The following is a 15,260-nucleotide window of genomic DNA, read 5'->3' as shown; positions in this document are numbered from 1 at the left end:
AAACCCAATTTTTATGTATGACTTATGCCAGGATGTACGTATAGCATAAAACAAATCAGTTATTATTATTGTTATTATTATTATTATTATTATTACTGCATTATTATTAATATTACTATCATAATTATTATTATTACTGTATTATCGTCATGAAGATTATGCAGACTACTCCGATCTTGACAATAGCAGTTCTGAGAATCGAGTTACAGCAGATGATCGAATTAATGCATTGGAGGTAAGATTGATTTAGAATGTTTATTAAAATACAGTGCCACACGCTTTAATTACAGTACTGTAATAAAATTACTGTATACAGTATTCAGTTCACTAGTAACAAAACAATTCATTGTTTAATTATTTCAGATTGCTTTGCGCTTTATTGAACAAAGCAATGAATCTACACCAGGTGATGTATTGTTGATTAAACGATGGAGCGACGTAGTTGCACGACAGCGCTGCACCAAGAAAATTCAGAAGAAAATCACTCATATTACACAATGAGTGACATTATGTAAACATTGTAATGTTAACATACAGTATGCACCTTTGCTTAACAGAGTTTATGCATTTTTATTTCGATATTTAACTTCCGAAAATATTTACTATGTGCCATCCGAAGAAACGCGTCAACCGAAGTGGCTCCTCTCCCTTTTTATCGGACAAACGTGGTTCTACTGTACCTAATAACTCTATGAAACATAATACTCATAATATTAGTTGATATTACTGATCTCTTACTAAAAATGTTAGTGAAAATGGTTTATGAGACAGGGCCCTGCATTCGACGGGACTGGTCTTGCAACACGCTGTTCCAAAAGAACAGTGTTCCGTATTGCCTGCACTCGGCGGGGCAACACTCTGCTCCAAAATAACAGTGTTCCGTATTGCCTGCACTCGGCGGGGCAACACTCTGTTCCGAAAGAGCAGTATTCCTTATTGCCTGCACTCGGCGGTGCAATACCCTGTTCCAAAAAAACAGTGTTCCGTATCGCCTGCACTCAGTTCGATTGGTCCAAGAGCGAGTCCAACGGTCTTGATAGGTTTAGGTGTTTGAGAACCGCGCATGTTCCGCTGGTTGGCTGATTGTTCCGACTCCGGGCGAACGTGACTGCTCGTTCTCTGCACTGGTTTCGAAGTTCTTTGAAACTTGACTGCACTGGAACATCAAGGGGAATGGGAAGGGAACCCACGAAATATGAAACTGTAAGACGTAGAAGCGTGCATCTTTGTCAGCATTTTGACAGACAGTGATCCACGGTAAGTGTGCATGACACTGATTTTTAATCTTTATTCGTATGAATTCTTGCTGCGTGAAACCACGTGCGTCGTTAAAGTATTCTTTTACCGCGATTTACGGCTGTTTATGTTGTGCTGTCCACTGCAATGTGTTCATTAGAAGTGATAGCAATAGACTATTATACATACCGGCATATAAAAACATGGCAATATCAATATACTAAATGTTATTGAACAAGGCCTACATGTTTCATATTTGACTGGTATCTGTCTTATTTTGTCAGATAAAAACTTAAGTTAATCTATAACTCTTCTTCTGTCTGTCGAAACTAATTTATGAGTAATAAAATTTATTAAATACCTGAAAAATGAAAAATTTTACGACAGATCAAGCCTAAAAATGAACTTAATTTAATGAAGGTGTTTCTTTCTCAGGTTTTATAATACCCATTTTTTTGTTTCTGTAATAAAACCATGTTTCAGAGTTTTCTACAGATATTAAAAGCATGAAACTAACATTGAGTAAGGGGCAAAAGATCTTTACAGGTCGACGCCCCGAACAAATAGCATTTTTAAAAAGAAAAAACAGTGAGGAACCAATTTCCGAATGAGCATTTATGAGGTTCGATAATATTTTCTAATTCCTCACTGCCTAAACCTTTTACTGTTATTTTGGAAATGTTATTGGGAACATAGTATTTTTCAAAACAGGAACAACCGGAACTGTTCCAGAAAAAAGTACAACTTCGCCCATCTCAACTATCTTCAATTAACCAGGAAGATTAATGGTGTCTTAGATAAAATAAGATCAGAAACTCCTCGCGAAAAGTTGGTTCTCTCTCCATATGGCTTGGTATGTACCGTGAAGGCAGCTATTACATGCACTTTTAGCCACGAGGATACTCATTCATCCTCAGATTGCTTTCGAACTAATGATATGCCCTTGGAGAAGAAGAAGAAGAGCGTATTGTCAATAAAGGGGTGCTTGTTTTAACTGGCATAAGTTTGGTCATACAGCGAAGAAGTGTCGTCAATAACCCAGCTGTTCCTTATATGAGAGACCTCACTATTCGTCATACTTCGAGGATGAAGCATGAAAACGAGAAGGAAGATTTGGCATCTAAAGAAAGGTCAGTAACAAGTTGCTGCTCTGATTTCCTTTGTATTTACCGCCAAACTTCTTTTTCTGTAAGTTGTTCATTGTAGCAGAGTGAAAGTGATATGTCCTCTTTTATATTCGGCATCGGAGCGTTCGTAGATTGACTGAGAGTGTTGAAAAACAAGACCTTAGACCAGTTGAGAGGATAGAAATGACTCATGTCGTTTTTGGTTGTCATACTAGTTCTCCAATATTCCATGATGTGTTTCCGTTGGTTGTTCAGAGCGCAGAAGACACCTTTCACTTTAGTTTAATTGTTTGCAATCAACACAAGATTTTTAACGACGTACCTCGGTTGCAGACTACAAGCGTGAAAGATTTTGGATTGTGTAATTTGTATGTTGATCATAATAATGATACTGAGATTTTCATTGGGGATGACTACCTAAGGCCACTGATCACTGAGGAATGTTAGAATGTTGGAGAACTGACTCCATTTAAGACTCGTTTAGGTTGTACAATCTTTGGCAAGTCCTCCATTGCAGACTTTCTTTCAAAAACACGAATTACTCCGACTATGTTTAACCTTGTGCAGGTCAGAAATTTGTGTCAGTTATATGTGCTAAGTATTGAATATCCTATAGAAAAAAGGAATGGGGAAACAGTTAGAAGATGAAGCGAACACTTTCTTTGAGGCCACTCATTGATGCGTCTGCTGAGAATGGAAGCAATCCATCTCTCAATGACTGTTTAGAAAAGGGCGAAGATCTCGTCCAGCTCATCCCGACTTTACTAATGAGTTTCTGGAAAAAGAAAGGTGTCTTAGCTGATATACGGATAGATTTTTATGGAGATTTCGCTGGCTCCAGAAGAACGAGAAATTGCTGAGGTTTTTGTGGGGCAAGGAAGACGTAAAACCATTTACATATAAGCGAGACGTATTTGGAGTTTCTTCGAGTCCTTTTCTGCTTGGTACAGTTATCGATGATCTGTTGGAACAAGCCTGGAAGGAGGCGCAAGAGAAAAGGGACACTGTCATATCCAGTATCGTTACCCAGTTGAAAGGAAGATTTTATATCGTAAACTGTGACATAGGATTTGCAAACGAACGTGACCTACAGCAGTTTATCCAGGCAGCTCAAAATGTATTTGGTAAGCACAAATTCGGCCTTAGAGGGTTGGAGTATGCAGATGTAACCCTTGAAGAATCAGTTCAACCTCTTTCCGTGTTAGGAATAGAGTGGGACCGGAAGCAAGACAGTCACAGTCTCAACTGTGCCAAGTTAACGAAACAGCTTCCTGTTAAAGTTACGAAAGAACTGTACCCTCGGCTGCTCACAAGATCTTTGATTTTCTTGGGTACCTGTTACTTTTCTTCCTAAATTAATACTTCAGTACATAAATCATAGTCTATATGATGAAGAAGTTCATGAAGAAATCAGAATCAAGTTTTTGATATGGTTTGAAGATAAAGATTAATTAAAGGTAAAGCTAGCGAGAAGCGTTAGCGTAGAAAGCACTGAGTATCAGTCTACATGCTTTTTGTGATGCGAGCCTGAATCCATTTTCTGCAGTGGTATATTTCCGTTCCGAAACCTCGACGGGCATATACTGTACGTTCAGCTGCTCCAAGCAAAGTAAGAATAGCACCTATTAAACGACCAACAATTTCTCGGCTGGAATTGTGGAAGCCACTGTTAGTTCACGTCCGGTGTCAACCATATGGGAAATATTCAGTACTTAAGTTCTCTTCATGTGAACTGTTTCGACCACAATGTTGGCATAGATTCGAGGAGAAAATTCCTGGACATTGATAGTAAAAATTCACCAGCTTAAGCCCAATGTATCATAGAGACACATACCAGGGTCCCTCAATCCTGCAGACATACCACGCCGAGGGTATATTTCCATTCAGTTAGCAACTTAAAATTGGTGGGAAGGACCTCCCTGGTTGTACCATCGTCCAGAAGAATGGCTACTGGAAGAAAGTATCGCAAGCGAAGAGTAAATCATCAGCAAAAATACGGAAGACAGTTACTATTCTTTTGGCCACCGAAGACGTATTAAGGAAAAACTGGTTCTACTTGCGTATAATAAGGTTAATAGTGTGAATCAGGAGATTTATTTACAACTGTCAGAATGAGAACAAAAACGAGCGACACCTGACATGTTCGGAATTTATAGGAGCTGAAAGAGTAGTCATAAGAAGACTAGTTCAGGAGGAAAGCTTTCAAGAAAAAAAAGTAAAGGACTTGTTTCACTACAATTCTTTCAAGTCAAGACACGAATAACTGAAAGGTAGGATCAAGAAGAGTTTCTTAGCTCAGCGGTTTTGCCAGGAGATTTTCCAGTATTTCAACGTTCGATACATTACATGCATGTTCAGTCACGTAGGAGGAAATACACTGTTAGGTATTCTTCGGATTTTTTTTTTGGAAAATAAAGAGCCATCATGTGGAAGTGTGTCATTTGTAGGAGATTCTGTGAGAGAAAGTTGAAGGTCACTACTCTAACCCTACCTAACGATCAAGTCAGAGAGGCAAAGATTGCACAAATAAACGTATTTTCTTATACAAATAAGTTAATCGTATTGGTAATTGTGTTTCTTTAATATTACGAACAATATTTCTGTTATGATAATGAACTCGTTGCTGAAGCTGTCTCAACTTACGGCGGTGATGTCAAGAGCATGTACCTGGGAGAGTCAATCAAATATCTGGGTGTAGATTTTGAGTGTGTTATAATTCAGTCCGCAAGCTTCAATAATTGATCTTAAGATGCAATTTAGAATCTCTATTATCCTCGACTGTTTTGCATACTAATCACATTTCTTTCATTCGGAATACTTCAATTTGTCCATCTCTTATATGCCAATTCCAAACAGTTCCCTCCGAGAAATCTCCTGTAAACTTTCTTGAAGGTTTAGATAACATGATCAGATGCACATTGAAAGAAAACTTGCAAGTTCCCGCTTAACAGCATGTTATTGCAGACACAGGAAGTTCTGGAAGACAGTAATTCAACGTATTAATGCCCTTAGAATACTTTTCTAATATCAGTGAGGTTCTTGAGGAAAAGAAGGAAACATATGAAACAATCATCCCTTACTATCAACTCAACTCCACGCAATTACTTTTAAATTCAGTCCTACTTTACTGTACACTTTGTCCTCAGAGGCAACCTCCAGTTGTTAGGGAAAGTTAAAATAAATAAATAAATAAATAAATAAATAAATAAATAAATAAATAAATAAATAAATAAATTGTTTTCGTCTTTTTCAGGCTAGCTGTTGCTAAACTCCTTGCTAGCCTCTTTGTAGCTATGTTTAAATTAAATCAATACAACACCGCGTTTGAAAATGTGAGTGTCGAGAGTTCAAGTAGGGGTGATCATTTGAAATGTTTTGAAAACAGAACTTTGGTATTGTGTAGCTTTTATAATTTTGTAATTTAGCATTACATTTTGCGTTTTGAAGAAAAACAGAGAATTTGAGCTAATTCTGATAAATAATTTATGTAATGTTTTTTATAATATTAAAGAGAAATTAGAATCGCGTTTGGAGATAACAGAAAAAATGCATAAGAAGTAATTAACATGTACATTTATTTTAAATTGTCATAGGCTACCGCATCCCAGATATATATTTTACAAGTTGCTTTATTTCTCACTGACACAGATACGAAATAGGTAGGTCTTATAACGACGATGGGATAAGAAAGGGCTAAGAATGGGAAGAAAGTAGTCGTGGCTTTAATTAAGATACAGCTCCAGCATTTGCCTGGTGTGAAAATAGGAAACCACGGAAAACCATCTTCAGGGCTGCCGACAGTGGGGTTCGAACCCACTTTCTCTCGAATGCAATCTCACTGCTGCATGTCCCTAACCGCACGACGAACTCGCTAAGTCCCAGACATTAAAAGAAAAAATTTATATAGGTTGAAAATCAGACTACTTATAATAAAAGATGCTAAAAAGTCATGTTCATAAATCAGTAACACTGTTGTGTACAATCTGTCATTCGTGTTCTGCTATCACTTACAATTGGATTGGGAGGGCTGCACACGTTTGTTTACATTATTATATTGCTTAGAACAAACATAGGCCATTTATTACTAGTATATAGCATTAACAAACCCCGTTCTGTGTATCGAGCTCCTGCATTGTTCTCTATAAGTCAGATTTGCAGCTCCCCTAGTCTGATGGCGAACAGTCGCCTCTGCTGAAATATCGTTCAGCGTACAAACATTCGCAGGACCCTAAATGCATTGCAGAGCTGTTTGGACAAACTATTGATATTTGAGCTTAACCGACAACAGCATTTTCCGGTAGTCCAAGAATGATCATTATCCTCAGTTTATTTCTTCAGAAGTAAAATAGAAAATTTAAATAAAGCCGAAGAGATGTTGAGTACAGAACAAAAATGGCCAGCGGACAAGAGTAGCTTATATTCCCATGGGTTCTCGACAGGATCTAATAAGCAGAAAGTCTGCTACAAGCAGGGGAGACTCGGCTAAGTCCGTAGAAACTAAGGGTACTCTTGGGGATATTTTGAGGAGAAGCAGAAGGTTCTTTGCAGTTTCGCCTATGCAATGTAATGTGGCTGAGGATGTTCCTGACGAGCGGGGCAAGTGCTACAAATTATTTATTTGCTGATGGCAGGTATATGGTGTCAGACAGGTGGAAGTTTGCTTTCTTTGATTTAATGTAAAAAAAGATTTTATACGGGAAATGAACCTGATTTCTTGCAATAAGTGGTAAGTTCCGAGCTCTTAGTTGAGAGATGGCGTGGAATGACATAAGTAGACGAATAAGCTTGAGTGGAGGTTTTAAAAAGTAGGAAGGATCATACTATGAAGATAAAGTTGGAATTTAAACGGAGGAATTAAGGCAAATATTCGTTTATAGGATAAGCCTCCGTGGCTCAGACGGCAGCACGTTGGCCTCTCACCGCTGGGTTCCGTGGTTCAAATCCCGGTCACTCCATGTGAGATTTGTGCTGGAAAAAGCTGAGGTGGGACAGGTTTTCCTCCGGGTACCCTGTTTTCCCCTGCCATCTTTGATTCCAGCAACTTTTTTTCCTGCTAGTGGCTTTACGTCGCACCGACACAGATAGGTCTTATGTCAACGATGGAATAGGAAAGGCCTACGAGTTGGAAGGAAGCGGCCGTGGCCTTAATTAAGGTACAGCCCCAGCATTTGCCTGGTGTGAAAATGGGAAACCACAGAAAACCATCTTCAGGGCTGCTGACAGGGGGATTCGAACCCACTATCTCCCGGATGCAAGCTCACAGCCGCGAACTCCTAACCGCACAATCAGCTCGCCCGGTCATTCCAGCAACACTCTCCAGTATCATTTCATTCCCTCTGTCAGTCATTAATCATTGTCCCAGAGGAGTGCGACAGACCTCAGCAGCCGGCACAATTCCTATCCTCACCGCAAGATGGGGGATTCATTCATTCCATCCCTGACTCGGTCAATGACCGGAAAACAGGTTGTAGGTTTTCATTCGGTTATAGGACGAGGAGTAGGTTGAGAGGAATAATTTATCTAGGTAAATGATCGATAAATTTCCATGTTCTTTGAAAACATTTTGATTGATTGATTGATTGATTGATTGATTGATTGATTGATTGATTGATTGATTGATTGATTGATTGATTGATTGATTGATTGATTGATTGATTGATTGATTGATTGATTGATTGATTGATTGATTGATTGATTGATTGAAAATTTTGCACACAATTTCATATAATATCTAATTTTCTAAACAATGCAAAGTTGTTTGTGGGCGGTGAAAAATCAAAATGCACAGAAGTTCAAACATTTATTAGCATTTCAGATAACATCGTTGTAGTTAAATATCACCAGCCTTATGTACTAGAATGTTTACGATGTGGTCTCGAATCACTTAGGCCTATATGAAACAACAACAAGAGAAATGAGCTCTTAATTAGAGTATTCAATTGTCTGTATCAGTCAAACTTTACAGTTGACCACGAATTTCCCAGATAACAGGTTACGTTATACATTTCGAAAATTCAGAACTCTCTGCGAAATTCGAATATACTAAAATATTATGTTCTTGAATAGGGCCTATTTTGCTTTCACGACAACATTGTATTTTAAAATAGACCTTCAGCTAATTAGATGGCGTACAGTACATATGTATTTCACTGGTTAAGTGTAAGACAGGGACACGTGTCCCTAACTTTGCCAGTTAAAATAAATCATGTCTATCTATCTATCTATCTATCTACATACGTAGAACATGCCATGCTCGGCTTTTCCAGCGGGTGGTTGCAGGATTGTTGAACTGCAAGACAAATTACTGAATACCCGATTCTGTTTCTAGACTAATATTCCACAGCCTTAATTCATGTCTATCTGTATCTGGCGTTTTGTACATCCGTAGGAGCCTTCACGTTTGCTGGCAAGCTGCAGACCTACAGAAGGTAGGTGTTCGATGATTTCGGCTTGTGCGGGTCCCCACCACGAAGGTTAGGGCCGTGGCTCGTTTTTCTGGTGAGAAAGGTTTCCCACCCTCCCTGGCATGGGTACTAACGTACTTACAGAGGAAACTAGAATACGTCGGGAAAGTTTCTGTTTCAAGTTGACTTTTGTTGAAAGTGGCTAGTGAAAAGAACCGTCGCTTATTTTGCATAAAGCCGGACTGAGTGGCTCAGACGGTTAAGGCGCTGGCCTTCTAACCCCAACTTGGCAGGTTCGATCCTGGCTCAGTCCGGTGGTATTTGAAGGTGCTCAAATACGACAGCCCCGTGTCGGTAGATTTACTGGCACGTAAAAGAACTCCTGCGGGACTAAATTCCGGCACCTCGGCGTCTCCGAAGACCTTAAAAAGTAGTTGGTGGGACGTAAAGCAAATAACATTCATTACTATTATTTTGCATAAAAACAACATGCACCATTCAACACTGTAATTAAGACCTTATCTTCGGCATTAACTTTCTAAAGCTTTGTTCTGAAACAAGTCTTTTTTGTAAGATGTCAGGCGATAGAAGCTCCCGTCATGGTACTACCTCCCTTGACTGCTGGCAGACCAAAAATGTAGCATTTCAGTTTGATCTATTGAAACAAGACATTTTGTTGTTCCTCATTTAGGTAAAATTGTTTTGAAGAACTTTCTCTAAAAATATGTAACTTATACTTCTATTTAGCAATCATATTAAATAGTATTTCAGTAATCTCTGTAGAATTCATCAGGTACAAATTTTCTTAAAGTATGTTCAAATGCCCTTTTAGCATCCATTGTGTAACAATATTTTTCCAAACCACCAACCACCACTGATACATGCTGGAGACATGTTTTATCAAAAATGGCCAACGGACAAGGGTAGCTTCTGTTCCCATGAGTACTCGACACGATATAATAAGCAGAAAGTCTACTTCAAGTAGGGGGGACGGGCTTGGTTAAATCCGTAGTAACTGAAATATAACATTATCACAGCGTGAGGAGAAGATCTGATCGGCGTATTACGTCCTATAAACATCTTGTACTCTGGTAATAAAGCTTGTAAATTGTACAGCGGATCCCTTTGGTGGAAGCATCAAGAAACTTCAGTACTTATCCTGTTTGCTGTGTTTGGAAGACGGTCTTCTTTAAGGTGAGTTTTTCTACAATATGTATTACTCATTTCAGGTAGTATTATTGCATTGTTATTGGTAATGAACTCACAAAGTACTGCGGAATTAAACGTACCGTGCTGCGGAATTCCTGGAGTGCTGCGGATATAGCCGAAGTAATACAATTTCGTGATTTAATTGGAAAAGAAAACTGTAATACTGTCTTTAAGTACTAAAGTAGATAAGTATTAGATGTTATATATAATATTTTCATTATCATTCTTAAATTGCATCATACTTCCAATTTTTCCTCTATGTTATGGATTTAGCAGATAAAATTAATTATTAATATGGGAGGACGTATTCATTAGTCGTATCCTATTCGGAAATATGTCTAATTAACCATGTAAGAATATTCTATCAAAGATACTTCTGGCTTGAAATATCCCGATGTTACCCAATCCTGATTTCCATTACATTGGAACAGTCAACACTGCGCACTGATCATCTCATGGCTCACTTCGCACAGTCCCTTGGTATCTCCAAATGAATGTATGAGTTTCATGTTTGTCTAGAAGGCGGTGAAGGGTGTATTTCCCCGCGGCACTGCGGATAACACCAAACACAAACAGCCAGCACTCATTCGATTTGCTCCGTCTGCTGGACTAATGGAATCAAGTGAGCTGAGATACGTTACAGCTTGACAGATCACTGGTAGCTCTGTTACTGTTCACAGTTGTCAGAAATATAATGAATTTGTGTTGGTGATGACTGCTTTTTCATCACAAAGAATTTTACCAAATGTGAGGAAGAATTAGTTATTTTTTAGATTATCAGCATTAAGCAAGTAGCTTACATTTCCAAACAGGTTTCATGAAATCATCATGTATACAATACGCTTTTATAACAATGAAACGGCACAAATATGTCTGTCTGTTAGGTCATCAGCCCAGAGGCTGGTTGGATCCTCAAATAGCACCACCAAAGGTTATGCGGTTATAAGAAAACCGCATAAACCAATGGCAGCACCAATATGAGGCGTACTAGGCAAGACGAGGAGTGAGGTAGTTTGCCATTGCTTTCCTCACTGGGTCAGAAAGTGCTATTGCAGCACGACTGACCCTATGAGCAACACCTTTCATAACACTCAGATGCATTAGTCGTGCTCTGAATATCATTACTCAGCACCACCCATACCCCAGCAGCTTCCATGTTGTCACAGCCATGGATGAGACTGGGACTTCGGTGGAAGCTACACTTTACTCTGGCTTGTGCTAAGAGATGGATACAAAAGTACTGTATCCATCAAGAAATGGCAGCAGGCAAGGCACAAATATATAAATACAAAATTGTTATGTTTCATTATCCAGATTCACTAACTCCTTCTAAAGGAATGTATACTTATTCCAAGTATCCACCATAGAGGTATTAAGCTCGTAAGTTATTGTTAATAGATAACTACTGTATTCACAATATGTTTATAACTATTATCTTGTTCCAACCCCACTGTCAACAGACATGAAGATGGTTTTCCGTTGATTCCCTTTTCACACCAGGCACATCCCGGGACAATACCTTAATTAAGGCCACGGTCGCTTCCTTCCCAATCCTATCGTCTTCATAAGACCTATCTGTGTCACTGCGACGTAAAGCATATTGTAAAAAAATCTTATTCAAATAGCGAATCGTATTAATATTTACCCGAACAGTGTTTAAAAAACGCAATTGGATAAACGAACTACGTAATATACAAAATATTCTTTTTTCCATACTGAAGTATTACTTAATGGTTTGTCGTAACTTTAACCAAGACGGTGTGCGCACATTCGCTGTATGACTGTAGATAACGCCCCCCGTGCGTCATTCTTGACCAAGTGGATCCTCCGAAGAAACCGTATTCTACGTTAAAATCAGTTTAAAATTTTTCCACGTGTCCCCAAAGTCCTCTTCAAAGAACATCAGCATTGCATAATCAACCGAGATAGCTTTTAAGACATAAAAACTTTCAAGTCTGTAAGGGTAGCATCCTACTTCACAGAAATTACCAATCTCAGATTATTCTAAGTGTGTCTCAGTCCTATGGGGGTCACAGTCCCTCTTATTCTGACAGGTTAAAAAACTCATTGAAATCAATTTGGTGAATGAAATGGAATTTGATGGAGGATAATGGAAGGAAGAGAGTAGAATTGGGTGTGTCAGCAAAGAGGATGTGTCTGGATGTGTTGGAAGTTAATGATATTCGGGAAAGGGGATATGACGAGGAAGAGGTAGGAGATTATAAAGTCTTCTTAACAGGTGTTAAAAGTGGAAGGGAACAGTGTGTGGTTTGGCTGGTCATCGGGAACACCATGGCACACAACACAGTTTCTGTGGATATAATAATAATGCGATTGGTTTTTACGTGCCACTAACTACTTTTTACGGAAGGAAGTGAAATCTGTATATAGACGGATAAGGGTAGAATTTTCCAAGGACTAGGAAATTAAAGAGTACACGAATATAATAAGTGACACGTTCCAAACAATAGATTGTCAGCACGTTCAGGATGTAGAATAATAATAGGTGGTAATCAGGAATTCTGTAGTAGAAACGCAAGGGAATGCCTAGGAACGGCTGTATTTAAAGATGGGGAAAAGCGCTCTTGATGGAATGATGATGACAAAGCAGATTGCAAACGTAAGAAGAAAGCGTCTGAAGAAAGGTTCCAAACAAGAACTGATGTAGGTAGGGAATTGTACGTAGAAGAAAGAAACAGAGTGGAACGAAATCATTGTAGGGTCCAAGAAGAAATCATAGAAAAATTCTGGTAATAATAGTCTAAAAGGCTTGGTCATGTGATAGGGTAATCTTTCTGGACTGTAAAAAGAGAAAAGAGAGAAAAAAGAAAACGTACAGTGGATTGGGTAAGTGAACTTATTGTAAATTCTAGGGAATCACCAGAGGGACGATAGGAATATTTTTAAAATCTCTTTTAACGTGAGAAATCCCAAACAATGATGCTCATGGAGAGGAGAAGAATGAAGGCAGTAAAATTACCATCGAGTACGTGGAAAAGAGTAAATAAACCACAACGTTATAGAACAGATGGAATAGATTAAAATAGACTTGAAAAGGTGGAATATGGTTAGAAGGCGGGGATCAAATTGGTTCTTAGAATAATATTATTAACATGGGTTGGAGTGAGGTACCTTGTGATTGGGCGAGTGCTGTAACTGCACCTATGTATAAGCAAGGGAACAGGAATAACGATCGCAGTACTTCATTGATCAGCATATTAGGAAAAGTGTTACGAAAAGCAGGGTGCGATCATTGGTTGAGAGTACGTTGGATGAAAACCAATGTGGTTTTATACCAGGGAGGTGGTGTTAGGATCAGCAGGTATTCAGTATGTGACAAGTAACTGAGAAATGTTATGACAGTACTCGACAGTTATGTTTATGTTTCAGAGATCGAAACCGTGAATGTGTCAAAGCTCTTCCTATCCATTATTTTCCTTAAGACTGGTCACGCCTCCCAGCCACGTATGTATATTTAGTCCATCAGAACAATATTCGTTGTTCACTTTCCTATGCTTACGTGTAAAGGAAAATGAACCTTACCACACCGCACTCTAGGAATGTATATTAGCATGATTTACTCACGCACTCCTACTTAAGGTTCATTTTCCTTTAACGTTCGCATACGAAATTGAACTGAACGAAAATTGTTCTGAAGGACTGCATATCCATATGTGGCTGGAAGGCGCGACCAGTGTTAAGGAAAATAATGGATAGGAAGAGTATTGTGAGATCTGACCTTTTTATCCGAACAGCGACGATATAACACCACTTTAAGCCTAGGACTAAAAAAACTGAATAATGTGTAAACCTGGTACAAAACAATTCTTAATTCAGTTATATTGTTTAGTATATTTGTAATCAAACTAACTATAAGAAGTTTGATAAAAAGCATTTGCATTTCTGTATAGGAATACTCTCTCTTTAGTTCCTGGTGATCCGAAAGTAGTGGAAGATAGTATTGGATTATATTGTTCTATTTTTACCCCCTAGAGTTGAAGCATATCTCGGTTCACTTGACAATCAATCACCAGGCTGAACAGGCTCTAACCTCTAAACCAAGGAAGCCAAATAACCAGCAGTAACCTTTCTGATTTTACACTAGGGAAAACAATAGACAAGCAAGTAAATACCGGTAGCTTCTGAATGGTAAGTGGTTCTGTAAGGCTAATGAGAAGCCGTGATTGCTTTACGACCTCGAATTAGGATAGGTTATCATTAGAGCATTCGTTGCTGTTCGGGCAAAAGGTTATGAAATGAAATGTCGTATGGCTTTTAGTGCCGGGATATCTCAGGACGGGTTCTGCTCGCCAGATGCAGGTCTTTATATTTGACATCCATAGGCGACATGCGCGTCATGATGAGGATAAAATTATGACGAAGACAACACATACACCCAGCCCCCGTGCCATTGGAATTAACCAATTAAGGTTAAAATCCCCGACCCAGCCGGGAATCGAAACCGGGACCCTCTGAACCGAAGGCCAGTACGCTGACCGTTCAGCCAACGAGTCGAACACAAAAGGTTATATCCGAACAGCGACGATTTATTCTAAAGCCAGATGGATGAACAAGTACCTGAGCTGCCATGACACGCTGCCGCTCTGCAATGAGGTTACACTTTGGACACACACAGCCCTTGAAGCGACACTGTCTCTTATGGCCCTTCAGCCACGAGATCATGCCGTGGTTCCGACAGCGCGCACACTTGGGACGCCGCGCGCCCTTTTCTGTCGTGGGATAGCCGGGGCCGGCACTCATCATGCTGGAACAAGACAACACACACAGTTTACAGTTTTAAACAGCATACAGTATGCAGTTTGGAGGGTTATTTCGTTATAGTAAAATCCAACACAACACGGCAGTTATCAAGTGCTTTGGACGCACCGCAGGTGAGCATTGGCCAGCGGTTTCATACATAGAATACATATATTCATGTAATTCCTCGTGGGTCGAGGCAAAGTATGAAGTTGTTAATTGAAACTAACCATAATCTAGTTGCGAGTGTCAGACAAAGAGTTGTATTTAAAGAACAATCAAACAGACAGATGAGAGGAAAATAGAGAGATTTGATATGTGAGTTTACCGACACATTCTATGAATTTCTTGGACTGAACACTAGTGTTGGCTACTGAGTGTTTGATTCGAAGCAGTGCATCGATTCATTCAAGCGTCCGAGTGAATCGATTCACAGGAACTGCGAGCTCACGTCACACGATTCAGTTGACTCGCAGCAGACAGTACTGAGTGGCTCACTCACGTATCAGTGAGAGACAAAACACAC

The 15,260-nt window shown here is 39.2% G+C and overlaps 1 protein-coding gene across 2 annotated transcripts in view; it reads right to left on the bottom strand.

Annotated features, from left to right (window-relative positions):
- dmrt93B (doublesex-Mab related 93B) overlaps positions 1-15,260 on the bottom strand; it is a 132,560-nt gene that overhangs the window by 59,755 nt on the left and 57,545 nt on the right. The window contains exon 2 of one of the 2 annotated variants that reach the window (XM_068228628.1): positions 14,555-14,741. In XM_068228628.1, coding sequence (XP_068084729.1) covers positions 14,555-14,740 — 186 coding nt within the window. In that variant the 5' untranslated portion in view covers position 14,741. Of the gene's footprint in view, positions 1-14,554; positions 14,810-15,260 lie in introns of those variants that run through there. The other variant, XM_067137468.2, reaches the window with a different exon arrangement.

This window comes from Anabrus simplex, chromosome 1, assembly GCF_040414725.1.
Source record: "Anabrus simplex isolate iqAnaSimp1 chromosome 1, ASM4041472v1, whole genome shotgun sequence".
NCBI lineage: Eukaryota > Metazoa > Arthropoda > Insecta > Orthoptera > Tettigoniidae > Anabrus > Anabrus simplex.
Note: the sequence above shows the minus strand (reverse complement) of the source record. Positions and strands in the feature narration are given on the sequence as shown.